General features: G+C 42.0%; 1 protein-coding gene across 4 annotated transcripts in view; it reads left to right on the plus strand.

Moving 5' to 3' along the window:
• Nucleotides 1-17,058, plus strand: part of clcn3 (chloride channel 3) — a 66,807-nt gene that overhangs the window by 11,953 nt on the left and 37,796 nt on the right. For 3 of the 4 annotated variants that reach the window (XM_080451097.1, XM_080451099.1, XM_080451100.1), the window contains exon 1: nucleotides 9,898-10,144. The exons of the other annotated variant lie outside the window; for it this stretch is intronic. In XM_080451097.1, the coding sequence (XP_080307223.1) occupies nucleotides 10,051-10,144 (94 nt within the window). In that variant the 5' untranslated portion in view covers nucleotides 9,898-10,050. Of the gene's footprint in view, nucleotides 1-9,897; nucleotides 10,145-17,058 lie in introns of those variants that run through there. 4 annotated transcript variants of the gene reach the window in all.

The raw sequence follows: 17,058 nt of genomic DNA on the forward strand, positions 1-17,058 counted from the left end.
CATCACCTACAGTATATGACCTGATTTATACTTAGTTTCACGCCGGTGTCTTACGCTGAAAATAGCAGGCCTCCAAGCTCATGCGACGCGTCGTGTGACCTTTTAGATATTTTCGGTGCACGTCTGCGCGACACCAGGTATGAATCAGGCAATGCGGCCTCCCTTGTTCCTTCCTAGTCATCATGCCTGGCATTCCTGTGTCACCTGCTGCCTCTGGCTGACAACACCATGCCTGCCCCATTCAACAGCTCAGTGTCACTGTGGTGTGGTTAGCTTACTGTATCATCTGGTGTCCCTCCCAGCAACATGTGATCTGTAAAACATCCTGTTCCATTCCTCTGGTCTGTGGTGAAGATGCTGATTCAGGTCTTGCCATTCCAACTTCCCCCTCTTGAATCCAGCTTTTGCTTACAGCTGAGCTGACCAAACAGAAAATGCTCACACAGAGCGAGCAACAGTTATACTGCCGTGGTCTGCCTAGAAGAGAGTAGCCACAACTGGGGGTAATGATTGCTAAATAAACAGTATTTTCAAATTGTTGCTTTTGGAGGCTTTGTGTGCCAGGGGGTCCGTCCCCAGCAAAGGTAGTTAATATAGCATCACAATCATTTTAACCACTTTATCCATTTATGCTTTGGCTATTCATTTTTTTTTTTTACATAAATCTTCTCTTCTGTTGGGTCCCTGGCTCAAAACCTTTTTCTGGCTGCTGTCAGTTGGCACTTCCTCTGTCACACTGCCCAACGTAGTGTGTGTGCACTTATTTGAAGTGCCTGCACACTGAGAAGGCCATTTATTGTTCCATGATAAGGGTACAATAATTGGGACTGGTCTTCCTTGTTAGCTGCCCTCCAGTTGTCTTATTTTTTCATTCCCAGAGTCACATATTATATACACCAGAGTTATTAAGAAGAGACGGAGAGATACTTCACCCTCACAATATTGTGTGTGTGTGTGTGTGTGTGTGTGTGTGTGTGTGTGTGTGTGTGTGTGTGTGTGTGTGTGTGTGTGTGTGTGTGTGTGTGTGTGTGTGTGTGTGTGTGTGTGTGTGTGTGTGTGTGTGTGTGTGTGTGTGTGTGTGTGTGTGTGTGTGTGTGTGTGTGTGTGTGTGTGTGTGTGTGTGTGTGTGTGTGTGTGCTTGCATTGTGTTTATTCAGGCACAAATGCGATGCAGCAAAATGAACTGTGGAGTACAAGGCAGATTTTCTTCCATTAAACACGCCTATATTGAACCAACAAATGGTCATTGTCCAGGAATCGATGAGGATGCTTTATGTACTCAGTGTAACTAGTATTCCGTCCTATTGAAATGTGCTGTTTCAGTGGTGTGATTTGTGGCTATTATTACCCAGGCAGCACTGCAGGCAAGATCAGCCCATAACAGCCAACTGCAAGGAAGCTGAATGTGTTTGTACGCCTGTGTATTACTGTACCTAAGGGTACTCGGTTTCAATAACTTGTCAAGTCACATGTTTAACATGTGATTGTAGGCCTCTGTTATTTAGCTATTAACCCGACCAGCTTCTTTTTGTTGCTGCTTGTGTTGCTGTTCCAGAGGATAATGGATGGAAAGGATATGAAATGGTTACATATATTCCTGCTTTGTAACAACACTAAATCATCAAATAACCAAGGTGGGAGATTAACAATAACTAAAATAACAATAATAGCTTATTGTGTCATGTAGCCAGTCTAATTGTTATTACCAACTAATGTAACTTTAAAGCAAAAGGCGCTGGAAAGTTTCCTGCCTTATTATTAACCTGTATCCTATCGTCCTATTGTGAGGACACATGCAGTAAATTAAATTAACCCATTAAGACCTGAGGCCGATTCTAAAATCCTTCAAAATCCTATCTAAGTTTTCTGAAAAAATAGGAAACGCATGCTGCTATTTATCGTCTCTGTCGGGTGGAAACCTCATATGTCCAAAACTGACTTTTCGGCATTAAAATAAAAAAAAATCGCGAAAGTAGCAGATCTTCGTCTACGTGGTACGAAGTGATACGTTTTGAGCTTGTGAATCTGCTACTTTTGCTACTTTTGTGTGACGCTGTAGTGTGATCAAGTAGTGCGTTAATTTAAGAAAAAAACGAAAAGTTAGAATATGGAGATAAGCCCGACGTGAGTGCCCGACAGTGACGATATATAGCAAGTGTTGCTTTTAAACGGTTTTAATACACATTTCATATCTTAGTGAATTAAACGGTGAGATATCGAGTTTTGGTGAGAGTTATAGCACATAACACAGATCTCAATGGCATTGCTTTATCAGGACCACTTGTATAATCTGACATAATGGGTTCTGTGTCTCAAGAGCTCGCTTTGTAGGCGTTGAAAAATCTCTGCCAGCCCACATAAAACACATCATTGTATGTAGGCTGGCCGAGTTTTTCCTGGTTTTCCACCTTCTGCTTCTGTTAAGTCCGATTTTCACGACCTCACAACAATAGTCTGGCTAGGATAGGATTCGGGTTAAACGGTGCCAATGTCATCCTTTAACACTGCATTGCATATCGTCTCTGTCGGGTGGAAACCTCATATGTCCAAAACGGTTTACTTTTCAGGATTCAAATTCAAAAGTAGCAAAAGTAGCAGATCTACAAGCTCTAAACGCGCCGTGTTTCGACATTGTGGATCTGCTACTTTTGATGCTTTTGTGTGAGGCTGCAGTATGATCAATTAGGGCATTCTTTTACCAAAAAAGGATAAAAAAAAACACAAAAAGTTAGAATATGGAGATAAGAGGTTTCTGCCTGACAGCAAGGATAGACTAATTTGAAGTGAAATATAAATCATATTAGTTTTTACAATGAGTGGGCCACATGTAGACCAACACAGACTCACGTACTGTGCCATTCACTGTCTGCTGTGGTTTGTTGTGTAACATGATCTGTGTACCAGTGACTAGAGAGACTAGACCTGGCCTGTGCATTATTGATGGGGGAGACTACGTTGTGAATTGACTTGTCCAGGCTGTTCAGTGAGACTCTCATATACGAACTACGGCTAGCCTCTAATGGCTAGCCTCTATTATTGTCTCCGCCAGGCCGAAAGGCATGGCGAGAGAGTATGTTTTACCCCTTGTCCGTCCGTCCGTGTGTGTGTGCGTGCGTGTGTGTGTCCCCGTGTGTGTGTGTCCATCTGTCTGTGAACAGCTAATCTCCGGCACCGTTGGCCCGGTCGCTGCGAAACTATGCAAACACACTCCCTGGATGCCAATTCAGAACCTCTGCCCCAATTCTTTTACATGGCCCTGTTATAGCGCCACCAGGAGGCCGATTTGTGCAAAACCCATTTTTTTTATATTACTCCTACAGATTTTATCCAAACATCACGCAAATCGGTACACAGTATCTCTATATTCATGTGATCAACACGGATCTGTCTGATTTTCCATATTCCATCCTGATTGGCTAAGGTTGGCTTCCAAAGTTTGCAGGATTGGTCCATTTTGAACTAAATGCCTCAAATCATGAACGCAGCTTGTGATTTCCGTGAAATTGTACACGCACATTCCCACTAGGCCGAGGAAGAAATGCCACTTGAACATTTTCAAATCAGCCTCATGGTGGCGCTATAAAAGCCCAATTAGCGTTTTTAACTGTAACTGCGCCGATCTGCGGGAAACTTTGCACGCATACTCCCTAGAGGCCAAGGAAAAACAGCTGCCCTGCATTTTTCACATTAGCCTTTTATAGCGCCACCAGGAGGCCGACTTATGTAAAACACATATTTTGAGATTAAGCTTTCATATTTTATCAAAATTTTACGCAAATCGGTTTACATGATCTACAATTTGCAGGAGTGGCCCGTTTTGAACAAAATGCCGCAAATCAGTAACGCAGCGTCCGATTGCGGTGGAACTTTGCACGCACATTTGCACTACGTTGAAGAACAAACGCCACCCTTTTAACATTGCCCTATTATAGCGCCACCAGGAGGCCGATTTTTCTTTTTTATATTGGCAAATTCTGAACATTGCTGGCCCACAATAACCTACCTGACCTGGCGGAGACCTGTGCTCCGAGGAGCACTTTTTCTAGTTTTTGTCTAAAATCGTCCTCAGCAATGTGTACAAAATTTTTAATTACAATAAGCTCGAAATAGGCCGAATAAGAAAATTGCAACAAAAAGCAAAAAAGCAAATAGTATGCATTGCAAATTAGGATAAAATTAAAGAAAAAAGCACTTGCACGAGATTTGTGAGGCTATAATTCTCTCTCTCGCTCTCTCTAGCGCTCTCATATTTACAGTATATGTAATGTATATGCGTGTGTTCGCGCCATGCTGTTCGTGTATATACTGTATATACATAATAGCTCAGTCACATAAGTGGCTGCAATAGTATATATTTATTTTGATTACTTTGAGCGCTCAAGGGGGGGGGGGGCAGTTAAGTGTCTTGCTCAGGGACACTTCGTCTCATAGCCGGTGCCTGAGGGCAAACCTTTGGCCTTCTGATTACAGACAGTCTCTCTATTCCCTAAACAAAGTTTTCCCAAACTTTTGATGCTATGTAGTAGTGGTAAATTGGAACAGTATAATACTGAATACAGTGGCTGTGTATGATATGCCAGTAAGTGTGATGATGTCTGGTAGTCACAAATAGTCTTTGATCTATCAGCTCTAGTTGTGCTGGGCAATTAACCGAAAATATATCCAAACCCATATTTAGAACCAGTAACCGACTTAATCTTGCCCATGTAGGTTAATAGAATATTTGTGAAGCAGGTTTACATATAATGTTTTGTCACTGATCGACATAAATTCGAACTCGATTTTTTAAAATCGACTAAATTGATTAGTCTGATTAACTACTTAACCCTGCATTATACTTTGTTGTGAACTTGTACATCAGCTATTTAATTAGGCGTTAATCGTAGTCGAGGCAAAAGTTTGAAATAATGGTGATATTGATTTGAAGTCGCCCAGCCCTAAGCTCTACACCTGCTGATGAGTGGAGACCGAGGCACAAATGCTTGAATAGGCAGGCGCGCGGGAAGTCCTTAATACCTAGGGGGGCTGTGCGTGGGGGGGGACTCCTTGCGAGGGCGCGCAACTTTTTAGCGATTTTTTTGGGGGGTTTTCTGTGTTTTTCCCCACACAAAAAGGCAGAAAGACAGTGCAAACACCAGGTTGAAGTTCATCCATGACCGTAACAGACTGCTATGATCCATAAAATATATATATATTATAAAAAATAAAATAAAATATATATATTTTTTTCTTCCCATCACCAGGGGGGCTGCAGCCCCCATAGCCCCCCCTTCCCGCGCCACTGTGAATAGGTGTACTGTGGAAGTGCCGATGTAGGTTGAAATGTTCTTTATTCACGTTTTAGTGTACTTTGGTGGTGCCATATAAGAATTTAAGATAAGATGCTTAATGGAGTAAAGTAAACCCCATCCATCTTGCATTAAGATCAAAAGGGCTAATAATAATTGGTTAGTACATCATGCATTCTACAAAACATCCATGATGTTTTGTAGACACACACACAGACACACACACACACGGCATACGAGAAGTTGACATACGTGATGTTACATTAGGTCTGGTGTATTATGTGGGTAAACGCAGTCAGTTGCTCAGTGCTGTGTTATTCTTAATTACGGTAGAATGTACTGTACTGTCTTGTGGACTGGACACACCCACTCCCAGTCTTTCCAGTCTTTGCCAGGCTTAGTGTTTGACGGCCAGGAGAGCACCAACCAGTTTGGCAGCCTGACAGACCACGTAGCATGAGATGGCATTTCAGGAAATGTGTTGTAGATGCATATTCGTCTCTTGTAGCATTTTCATTAGCTACATGTACAGTAGGGCTGGGTATTGCCTACAACCTCACGATCCATTCCTAGACAACCGATTGCTGATGTTTTGACCAATATATTGTCAGAAAGTTTCCAAATCAATTTGAAAAACATTTAAACAAAAAGCAAGGAAATGAATACAAATAAAAAAATGTTGATGGATAAATGCAAAAGATGTATATCGTCACTGTCAGGCAGAAACTAATGCTGATGTTTTGTTTTTTTTAAAGCCGCGTCACACAGCATTTCCTGCCGTATCGATTTGGTAGCCTCTGTATCGATACGATTATCGGCAAGGAATACGATACGATTATTGCTGTATCGATTAATTGAACCCATCCCTAGTGTACAGTAGAATACATAGTCCAGTGCTACTGGCTCCTTGTGTCAGAGGGGCTATTTTTATGCCTTGGTGTTGGGTCGGTTCATATGAGCATTATCTAAAGCCCCCACACACTCACACTTGTGCATGGCAACAGGGTGTGAATGTAGCTTGAGGCAAGCTAGCTTGGAATAGCTGCAACTTCAAGTTGGCTTAAAAGACGAGAAGAATGGAAAGGAAACAACGGAGCAAAGGAGTGCCTGTTGGGACAATCTGATTGTGGAATTGTGATAGAACCATAGAATTGGATCTGTGTTGGTTAATATTTCCGTGCACTGCACTGCACTGCAGTGACTCTGTAGTGATTCCTGTCCCCAATGCATGACGGTGACTGCTGCTTTTTTAACATTGCTCTGATGGGGACATCTGTGAGGGGCGAAAAAAAGGAGCGTGCAAACCATGGCTGACATCACCAATGCCATTGCTTAGCAACAGCATCTCTGCAGAAAGGTAAAAGGGCCACGCTGGTCTGAGGTGGCACTCCAGAGGGGAGAGGGGGTGGGTGTAGTTGATATCATGATGTGAAATACCATGTTGATAAAGTGCAAGACCTGCAATAAATGTGGATTTAGTTGTTTTAGTCCAGTAACTACAGCATGTTAAGAAAGCCTTGTCTATTAAATAGATTCACCAGGTGTATCTAAGTGAAAGCTATAATCCTAGATTAAAGCTAGTAAAGTGATGAAGGAAGATGGACTACTATGTGAGTGGAGGAGACAGGTTTAGGAAGGGTTGAGATGACTTAAAACAAGACAGGGTCTAATGACAGCATGACTTCATGAGGACCTCTTACTTCACTTCTGTGACGTCGGTCATCTATGACGTATGACTCTGAAATTTGGGCACGGTTTCAGCTCGATCCCACAGCCATTGACTTCCATTATATTATAATAATATTCAAATCAAATGTTTCAAAAAATATTAAATGTATGTGAAAAGAAATGCTTGTAGTTACTTCCTTGGCCTTCTCGCAGCGTGCACAAGAAATCTGACCCTAATCAATCCAGTGGTTTGTAAGATAAGCCTTGGACAGACAGAGAAACAAAAGAGAAACAGCTAGCCTCCTACAGAGCCACACCGTAAAAAAAACGTTGTGTAATGAGGGTCCAGCTTTGTATTAAGAAGACACATACTTAGAGACTATTATGTGTCCAGATGAACCTGTTAAATATCCCGTCAAGCTGTGAGACAGAAAGAGAGACCAAAGGACACTGGCAGAATAGAAAACAAGGGTATGGAAAGGAAAGGGAGACCTTTTTGTCCCACTGGGGAAATTCAGTTACAGCTCCACCCAGTTGATGGCTGCTTAGACGGTTATGATGAGCGTTTGTGTGTGTGTGTGTGTGTGTGTGTGTGTGTGTGGGGGGGGGGGCGGGTTAGGGTTAACTGTCTTGCTCAGGAACACGTGGAGGGGCTGGGAGGCGATCCGGTGACTTTCTGATTACCAGTCGGCCTCTACCCGCTCGGCTACAGCCGTATTTATTGATTGATTGAATACTTTATTAGTCAGAAATCAATGTAAACAGCACGAGGTACAGTCAGGCATTAAGGCTGAAAGGATAACAAAGTCCTGGGGACTTGTTGCCATTGTGGTCCTATGTATTCAATTCATCAACATAGCATTAAAAAAAGATTATTGAATACTTTATTAAAAGTACAGCGATACGATTATACAATGATACTAAAAGGATAACACAAAAAGCCCTGAGGGCTTGTTTCCATTGTGGGTGTTTGGGGGGTTTGCTGTGTTCCATAACACTGTTCTGTTACTGTGGTGTTGTGTGTGTGTGTGTGTGTGTGAGTGTGTGTGTGTCGAGTCTCACTGTACTATGAATACATTTTACCATGTGCATTTAAATGAATTTCAACAACAATGATATGATTTTCTGTGCAAAACACGATTGTGATGGTCTGCCCCTATATGCCCTCGTCTCATCTACACCGACTTCAGTCATTCATTTACCAGAGTTTATTTTGTATTTATTTGTCAAGTGATTTACCTATGCTTATGTAGACCTATAAAGATATTATTATCCACCTGAACGACTGCATGGCACACAGTGCAGTACTAGTACCCATCCATTCCACTGCAGTGCATAATGAGCAAGTTATTTCTTTTACACCCCCTGTTCTTGTTTGGAATGGACTAATCCATTTTTGCACTGCCAAGTCCCCTGTGTGTGTGAGGGACTAACGACACACTATGGCAGTGGTGGAAAAAGTACTCGCATGTTTTACTTAAGTAAAAGTATCAATACTGCAATATAGAAACTCTGTTACAAGTAAAAGTCCAGAATTCAAATTTTTCTTGAGTAAACGTACAAAAGTATTGGCATCAAAATGTACTTAAAGTAACAAAAGTAAAACAAAGTACTCATTATGCAGAATGTCCTATTTCACAAGTGTTCAAAATGTATACAAATCTTTTCAAAATGGCAGATACAAGCTCACAACGTGCCGCAAAGCGTTGTAGATCTGCTATAAGTATATAGTGATAAGTGCTACTGGTTATTGCACGTTTATTGCACGTTTTGTAATAATAAAAATCTACAAATTAACTAGTAGCTAAAGTTTTCAACTAATTGTTGTGGAGTAAAAAGTATAATATTTGCCCCTGAGATGTAGTGGAGTAGAAGTAAAAGTACTGAACATTGAAAATAATCCAGTAATGTAAAAACTCCTCAAATTTGTACTCAAGTACAGTACTTGAGTACATGTACTTAGTTACTTTCCACACCACTACACTATGACCTCTCGCACAGAGGGCCTTCCTCGAGCTGCATGCTTTTAAATTCTATGTTTTGAATACAGCAACGCGCGTGATCGGCGTCTTTGGCGCGCGCGTATTTGCGCGGACGCGCTTGCGATGACGTCTCTCCTCCAGCACCTTCTTGCCTTTACGAGCAGTCAGTCAAGTCAGCTCAGCTGCTGCAGAGACTGAGAGCATAGCGTTGCTGTCGGGTGGAAACCTTGTATGTCCAAAACTGTTACTTTTCAGTAAATGGACAAAAAGAAAATGTAGTTATTATTCAGCCACAAGCTATTAAAAACATATTCATTGGTTCAATATTTATAAAACCCAGACACACTTAGCTGTACAGAAAGCTTGAATTATCCTCTTTCAATCAGTTTTTGTTCAATCAAAATCCACCGTAGACATGTTATGATGACATTGATGATCTACTTTATCATGTCAATAAATTCAATGCAGGTGATTGTTTTGTGTTGGAGTTTGGAAGCGCTTGTTTTCGCAACGTCCTGCTCCTGCTGCCTCCTGCACTATGTGCGATTTTGAAACAGGTGGTACTGCAGGACAGTTGAGTGGTTTCCCACGAGCGCTTCCAAACTCCAACACTTTTTAATTAAAAGCTTTCCATACATCTGCAATGTTGGGTGAGTTCAACGTCGTTTAATACAATCAGATAGGGCTTTTCTCTTTGGATGTATGGGCTGTCAACTTGTCAAGGGTTGGTATTGCAACTGTGTAGATACTAGATTCCAGATATTAAAAATATAATCTTAAGAGTCGCTTGCAGGCTAGCTATGGAGATACGAGGTTTTCTGCTGGGCAGCGAGCGACAGGGGACTACTGCGCAAGCGCGCACGCTGGCATACACACACACGCGCACTCAGCCTAGGCTCCAGAATCCAAACAGCCCTCCCTCGCTCCCTCCCTCCCTCCCTCCCTCCCTCCCTCGGCCGTCAGTCAGTCAGTCTTCTCTCCGGGTAAACATGGCAGCCTGCCTGCCTGGCCGCAGCAATAAGAGCCTGGCGTTAGCCGTCGTTAGCCGTTAGCCTCGCTGTCGTAGTAGAGGGGTTAGAGGTGGTGTCGTCGTCGTCGTCGTTGTTGTCGACATGGAGTCGGACGACGTGTCCGCAGACCCCTATCTGCCCTACGACGGCGGAGGAGGGGACGCCATCCCTCTGCAGGAGATACAGCCCCAAAGAGGTAATCCCTCTCTCTCCCAATTCCCTCTGTGACACCCATAGGGTGACACCTGCTACTGGTGACGAGTATACAGATCTTCACTGCGACGCGTTGTTAAGCTTGTAGATCTGTTCTTGTCGTCAGCGAGCCACACTGTCATGTCGTCCTAGCCTTGGATCAAGACTACCATAGATGTATTTGATCGAGTATGACGTAATCGATCAAACACATCTATGATAGTCTAGATCCAAGGCTATAGTCCTAGATCTGGTCCAGAGCGTTATCGAGTTCTCTCTAACGCTCTGTTTGGAGTGGGTGCTATTCCCATGGACTGAAAATACCACAACTGTGCGAGGTCTCCCACTTTAGTCATAATAAAGAAAACTATTTTGCTAATCAATGAAAAGGCCGTTTTGTGTTGTTGAAAGACTATTCTCCATGGTGGGGGAAATCTCTCAGGACCCCACCTTCTCTGTATAATACACTTTTTGTCCAGAAAATGAAATATGTCCGCCAGACGGACATTATTTTATTTACTCACCTGCGCCATCTACAGATCTGGTCATTATAAATTCCCATTGACCAGATCTGTAGAGGGCGCAGGTGAGTAAATACAATAATTTCCGTCTGGCAGATATATTTTATTTTCTGCCCAAAAAAATGTATTATACAGAGAAGGTTGGGTCCTGAGACGTTTCCCACCGTAGAGATTAGTCATTAAACAACACAAAACAGCCTTTGTTTTGATGAGTAGCGAAATAGTTTCCTTTATTTTTTACTCCACAGTAGTGGAAGATTCAGTCAATGGGAATGGCGCACGCTCCAGAGCGTTAGAGAAAACTCGAATTCTTTGACGCTCTGGACCAGAGCTAGTGTGGTCCTACTGTGTGGAGTATAGAATGATCAATTGTGTTGTGTGACATCATCATTACCCACGTCTTTGCCCATATGGGCACGCATCATTATAATAAGACATACACAATGAATGATGTCGCAGGTTCAAGTGTGTTGTCGTGGGGTTTACTCATAGTTATATATGGAGGTTTACTAGGGTTTAGCTTGTGGTGTAATAATGTAATGGCCGTGTGGCTGATGTAATGATTACTGTCTGCTGCTGTTTGTTCTCTGGGAGCAGCAGTGGCTGTGTCTTGGCCGTGCGTGACCGTTCACCTGTGTGTGTGTGTGTGTGTGTGTGTGTGTGTGTGAGAGAGAGAGATGATAACCCTGTAGGATTCTGCATGACACTTTGTTGTATCAATTCAATGCTGTCAATTGGTTGTGTGTAAAAGCTATCTATGTCCAGGAGCGTGTGTGTGTGTGTGTGTGTGTGTGTGTGTGTGTGTGTGTGTGTGTGTGTGTGTGTGTGTGTGTGTGTGTGTGTGTGTGTGTGTGTGTGTGTGTGTGTGTGTGTGTGTGTGTGTGTGTGTGTGTGTGTGGGAGAAAGAGATACAACCTAACTACTGAAAAGCATTGATACAGCTAAAAGGAGAGATGTATCAAAGATATGGAGATTGTGTGAGAGAGAGTGGGAGAACATGTTTGTGAAACAAAGGGAGAGTGTGTACAGTATGTGTGAGAGAGTTGGTCAGTGAGTGTGTGAATTTGCTGGGTGTGTTGACTGTGTTCATATTGTAAAAAGGCTTATACTTAAGCCTACAGTGATAGGTAAACAATAACCACAATTAGACTCTCAGCCAGGCGTAATACAGCATACCGTAGGCCTCCATTTTAATTCCTTTGGAGGAACATGTGAGTCTGATTGAGGCAGTGGCAGATATATGCCATTTATTCTGATTTCGCACTTAACATTACAATTTAGGCATTATAATTTAATAACTTATCCAGAGCGACTTGTAAGTGCGAAATCCCAGTAAATGGCATGAAAGCTAGTCAACAAATGACAAGATAAATAGTCACATAAGTAGAGTACAAAGAGAACAATGTGGTGCTTCAAATAAACTAGAATATCAGGTGAGTTTTCTGAAAACCACTTAAACCCCATATGGTTGAACGGAGTCCCTCAGGGCTCTATACTAGTCTTTTCTGTTATTGTGGGGAAAGCTTTTGCAGAAAATAGCCGATCGACAAGCTCAACGTGTCACAGATGTTGGGGTTTAAGTGGTCTGCTTAGCTAAATGCCTGAATTGTAAATCGTACATACTTGGAGACCAGACTGCTGTTGCTGTGTGTGAGCATGCTACGTAGTGTTTTACAAGCAACAGGGTTCCACTTCCAGCTGTGTGAGAACGTTTTGGGGTAACATGTGGTCCTGTTTCTCCTCAGTGCACACAGTGAGGCTTGTGTATGCCTGAAATGGAGGAGGTGACATGTGAGACATTTGTAAAGTCGGTGCCAAATCGCCCCTTGTGTCTGACATAGCTACTTCCAGTACGTTTCTTGTGCAATATGAGTGTGTGCTTGTGAACGTTTCATATGTGTGTATGTGTTGGTGTGCATGTTATCCGTGTGTGCATGTCAGTCCTCCAGGCCTTTTTAGATTCTCACGGTTGAGCGAACGGAGACAAAATGTCCCTAGCAAGACGATTCCAGATCCTCTTTTATATCCCTCGGAAACTAAAAAAATAGTTTCCGAGGGGAATACGTACGACGGAAGTCCCGCCCCTATAGACACTCTGCATTAGGTCGTGACCACCAGGCTTTTCTCTTCGCAGACGAGTAAGGCTGGGTGGGAACGAGGCTACATCCAGGCAGGGCTGCACAATCACGACTAAAATGATCATCCCAAATATTATGCTGAATATTGTAATTACGATTATTAATCAATAATCATGATTATTGCTGTAAAGGATGCTCATTAGGCCTATGTTTTATATCTATCTTTGGTCAAATAGAGTATGTTGGTCTGATGAAGTATATGAGCCTGATGGATGAGGATATGGTTATTATTGGTTGTACATTGTTCTCCTTATTAATTTGGTAATGGTGAGGAGGCGGGGGGGGGGGTATAACAGCTTATTGAATAAGATGTTTGATGTTTATTTGCCAAGGTTTCACAATTAGCAAGCCTACATCCTCCTGTAATTCTACAAAGCTCTGTAGTGGTGAGGTGGTGACTGGTGAGGCCAAAATTTGTTCTGCCCGGTTCTCCTTAGTGGCTGGAGCAATTGATCTGAAATTGCACACAACCATTGACCATTACCATGTGCACGGAACAATGAAGCCCGTTGTTCGATTTCACCAAATCTCAGCAGTTTATTAGCGTTTTTGTGTAAAAGAATGTGACCATGGTTACGGCTGCCCAGCTGTGGGATAGCCCCGCGAGCTATGGGACGAACTACCTCCCGGGTTGCCAGATCATGTGCGCATATCCCCCCACGGGTAACATAAAATCTTGATTATTCATTACTTAATACTTTAGATTAAATGTGCAGCCCTACATCCACGCATACGTATATTCTTCTCATCTCCTTTTCTGCTTTGCAGTTAAAGGAGAATTCCGGACAAATTAAGTGTTATCTTTCATGTCTCGTTACTCACCTAGCGACGTAAAAAGTGGCGTTCTTTTTTTCCATATATTCCCCTGTCGTCATTTTTTAAACACCCTCCGTTGTTATAATGGGAGCGCGAGGGTTAGTGAAGTTCGTCTATTATAACCGACGCAATGTTATTTTTTTCTCTACTACGATTCATTGTAGAGTCTCATGATAGTCAAACATGCGCTGAAAATTCCTGCGAGCCTGCCGTTAATGGCGAACGATTTAACACTGGATGCTTGTTTCTTTCCAGAACCTGGCAACTCGTGTTGCCAGATTCTGGAAACAAGCAACCAGTGTTAAATCGTTCACCATTAACGGCAGGCTCGCAGGAATTTTCAGCGCATGTTTGACTATCATGAGACTCTACAATGAATCGTAGTAGAGAAAAAAATAACATTGCGTCGGTTATAATAGACGAACTTCACTAACCCTCGCGCTCCCATTATAACAACGGAGGGTGTTTAAAAAATGACGACAGGGGAATATATGGAAAAAAAGAACGCCACTTTTTACGTCACTAGGTGAGTAACGAGACATGAAAGATAACACTTAATTTGTCCGGAATTCTCCTTTAAAGCTACAGTTTTATGTCTGTTTTCTCTCTCCCAACAGAAAGAGGTAATTGCAATGATGTCTGAACTAGAATAAAAATGGCAAACCATCTAATGAGCAGTCTGGGTCATTAGATGGTCTTGTCTGCTTCATATAGGTTAACTTTATTGACATTTTCAACCAGGGTGGAAATGTTTCAATGGTAGTGTAGGGACAGTTATATATATACAGTGTATATATAGAGATATATATTATTAGTTGCTAGTTATATTTTATGAACATAGTACTCACCATACAGATTTGTTTAAAAAAAAAAACGTCATAAAACTAAACCCTGGATTGTAGCTTTAAGCAAAATATAAAATGATCAAATTGTACATATTAAACTCAATACAAACGCTATAAGACAAACAACAGGATAAATAAAGTAATATACACTATCATGTCATCAGTGAATTTAAAGGTTTCATGACATTCAGTTTTACCACACATTAAAAGTCTTTGTCATGGTCCTTCAAACGTGTATAGAAAGTTAACAAAAAATTCCACTCCATTGATCCATGGCAGGTGTTTTTCTCTCACATTTCTAAAGCCTTTTCAACTGCAATGAAAAAAGAAATCTTTGCCTGCGGGTGTCGCTGGTGAGGGATTTTGCCTGTCAGTCATCGCCTCTGCTCCGCCCCCCCCCCCCCCCCCCCAAAGGAAAGGGTAGGGGAGGGGAGGGGCGAGGAGGAGAGTGGGCGGGATTAATCGGCTGTGACCTCACTGCCGAAGGGCCAAGCTCAGATTACTTTTCAGCCTAATTATTCAGAAAACCCCAGACCACAGAAAATCCACTGAATGTTCAAAGGGTTTTTGGGGTGTAATTGAGGTCATAAAACCCCCCAAAAAAACATAAAAAATAAAAAAAAGTGAAAATGAATGTCATAGAACCTTTTAAAGCTAGTGCTTACACAGGAGAAGACCACTGCTGTAGGCTTAAATGAGGTTGTTACTGTAGCTTGGTCTGTAATGTTGGTCACATGTCTCCTGAGCAGACTAACCCTACCCTAGCCTGGCTGACCTTATGTTGTCCTGACCTTCTGTCCTGTCGATCTACTTCACTATCTAGGCTACGTCTAGCAGCCATACTTTACCAGGAGCTGTTCTAATAGGAGCAATACACCTTTGGACAAATTATTAGTAGCTTTGATTGTAATTTACCACTCACTGCTATGCAGGTGGTCTCATCAGCCTGGTTAATTTGACAAATTGATAGTTTTTCTTTTGTTCAAGGAATAGATGGCTAATAATTTGCAACTTCTTCATTATTGCTCCTGACATTATGGTTCCTAAAGTTAGTCAATGTATTGAGTGAGTCCCTTTCCTCTTTTATATTGTCTAACCTGAAAAACATAGGAGGCTTTGAGTTTTATCAACATATTCACACGTTGAAAATTGTCATGTGCTATCACCTGGAATACTACAACTTTTTCCCACTGCACCGACCAGCAAGTCGTGGGCAAAATACATCAATGTACAATTAAGGACAGTCATGGACAAACAGCAACTGCACCTTGGTAAATCGCATTGTTAGGCAAGAAAATTGGCATTGTAAAGGTCCTTACACACCGGCGAATATACGCAAAATTCGGACTCATTCCGAATAATTAAAAGACGCTTTTTCGCTTCGCGAAACTGATGTGGACGCTTGCATTGACTGTATAAGGTTTTTAAAAAAAACGTATTTATTCGCATGAAGAATTCGCCCCGGTGTGTAAGGACCCTTAGACTTGCAAATCGATTGGCAACTGCCATATGGCTCAACGGCCACACCACTGTGCTGTGGGCTTAAAGGTATTTGTGCTTGTTTCTTGCCTCAGCAAGTCATTCATTTTTCATTCAAACCTTTATTTGTTCTCGAAAGACATTGAGGTTGACCTCATTTGCAGCGTCGTCGAGATACATCACAGTACAATTTCATATTCACATCGATATTCACATCAATGATAAAACAAAACAAAACACAGAAACTTTCCCCTATCTTAAACACAAGTTTAGAGGCAGTTGCAGACATTTGTGGGTAGGTCTGTAATCAAAGATTTAAATTGACCGTATGTTACGGGGGAACAGATCTTTAATGTATTAAGCTGTAGGTCATTCCAAGTGGTTGAGGCACTAAAACAAAAGGCTGTTTTTCCCATTTCAGTCTTTACTTTGAGGACCTTTAGCGTGAGCCAGTCATTGGAGCGTGTCCTATGTGTTGCAGGATTCCATTCCATCAGAGATTTAATATACAGTGGTAAACTAAAGTCCCATCAACTGCCTTAAAGGGGTAACACCATGAATTTCATTTTTTTTGGGGGGGGGGGTATTTTTTGGGCTCCCCAGTGTCTCTTGTACCCCATTTTTTTTTTTTTTAAACATTCAGTCATTCATTCTCATTTCAGAGATTTTCAGAATGGGCGTGTCTGAACAGGCCATTTCAGAATGGCAATGCAAGTGACATCACTTGCATTGCCATTGCATTGATGCTGGCCAGACAGAATTGCTCAGTAGCCCCCCCCTGCCCAAGAGGACGTTTTGGTATTGCAGCTGAAAGTGCTGTATAAGCCAGAGACAATTGACTTGGGATGAGTATATCTGAGTGATGATTTAGGCTCAAACCTTTTGAAAAAGGTTTGAGGGACATACACCATATGATATTAAATATCAAATATTTTTTTTAAATTCATGTAGATCCTTTAAAAATAAACAGGTACCAGTGTTTGTTTCGCCTGTCAGTCAAGGAAGGCCAACCCACTCTATCCTACAGGATGCAGTGATGAGTCCTATAATGTTCACCTGATACATATCGCAGAGCAATGATAAACTGTATCTAAGGGCTTGAGGATAGAAGGAGCAGCA

This window comes from Gymnoscopelus braueri (assembly GCF_963280865.1).
Source record: "Gymnoscopelus braueri genome assembly, chromosome: 15".
Taxonomy (NCBI): domain Eukaryota; kingdom Metazoa; phylum Chordata; class Actinopteri; order Myctophiformes; family Myctophidae; genus Gymnoscopelus; species Gymnoscopelus braueri.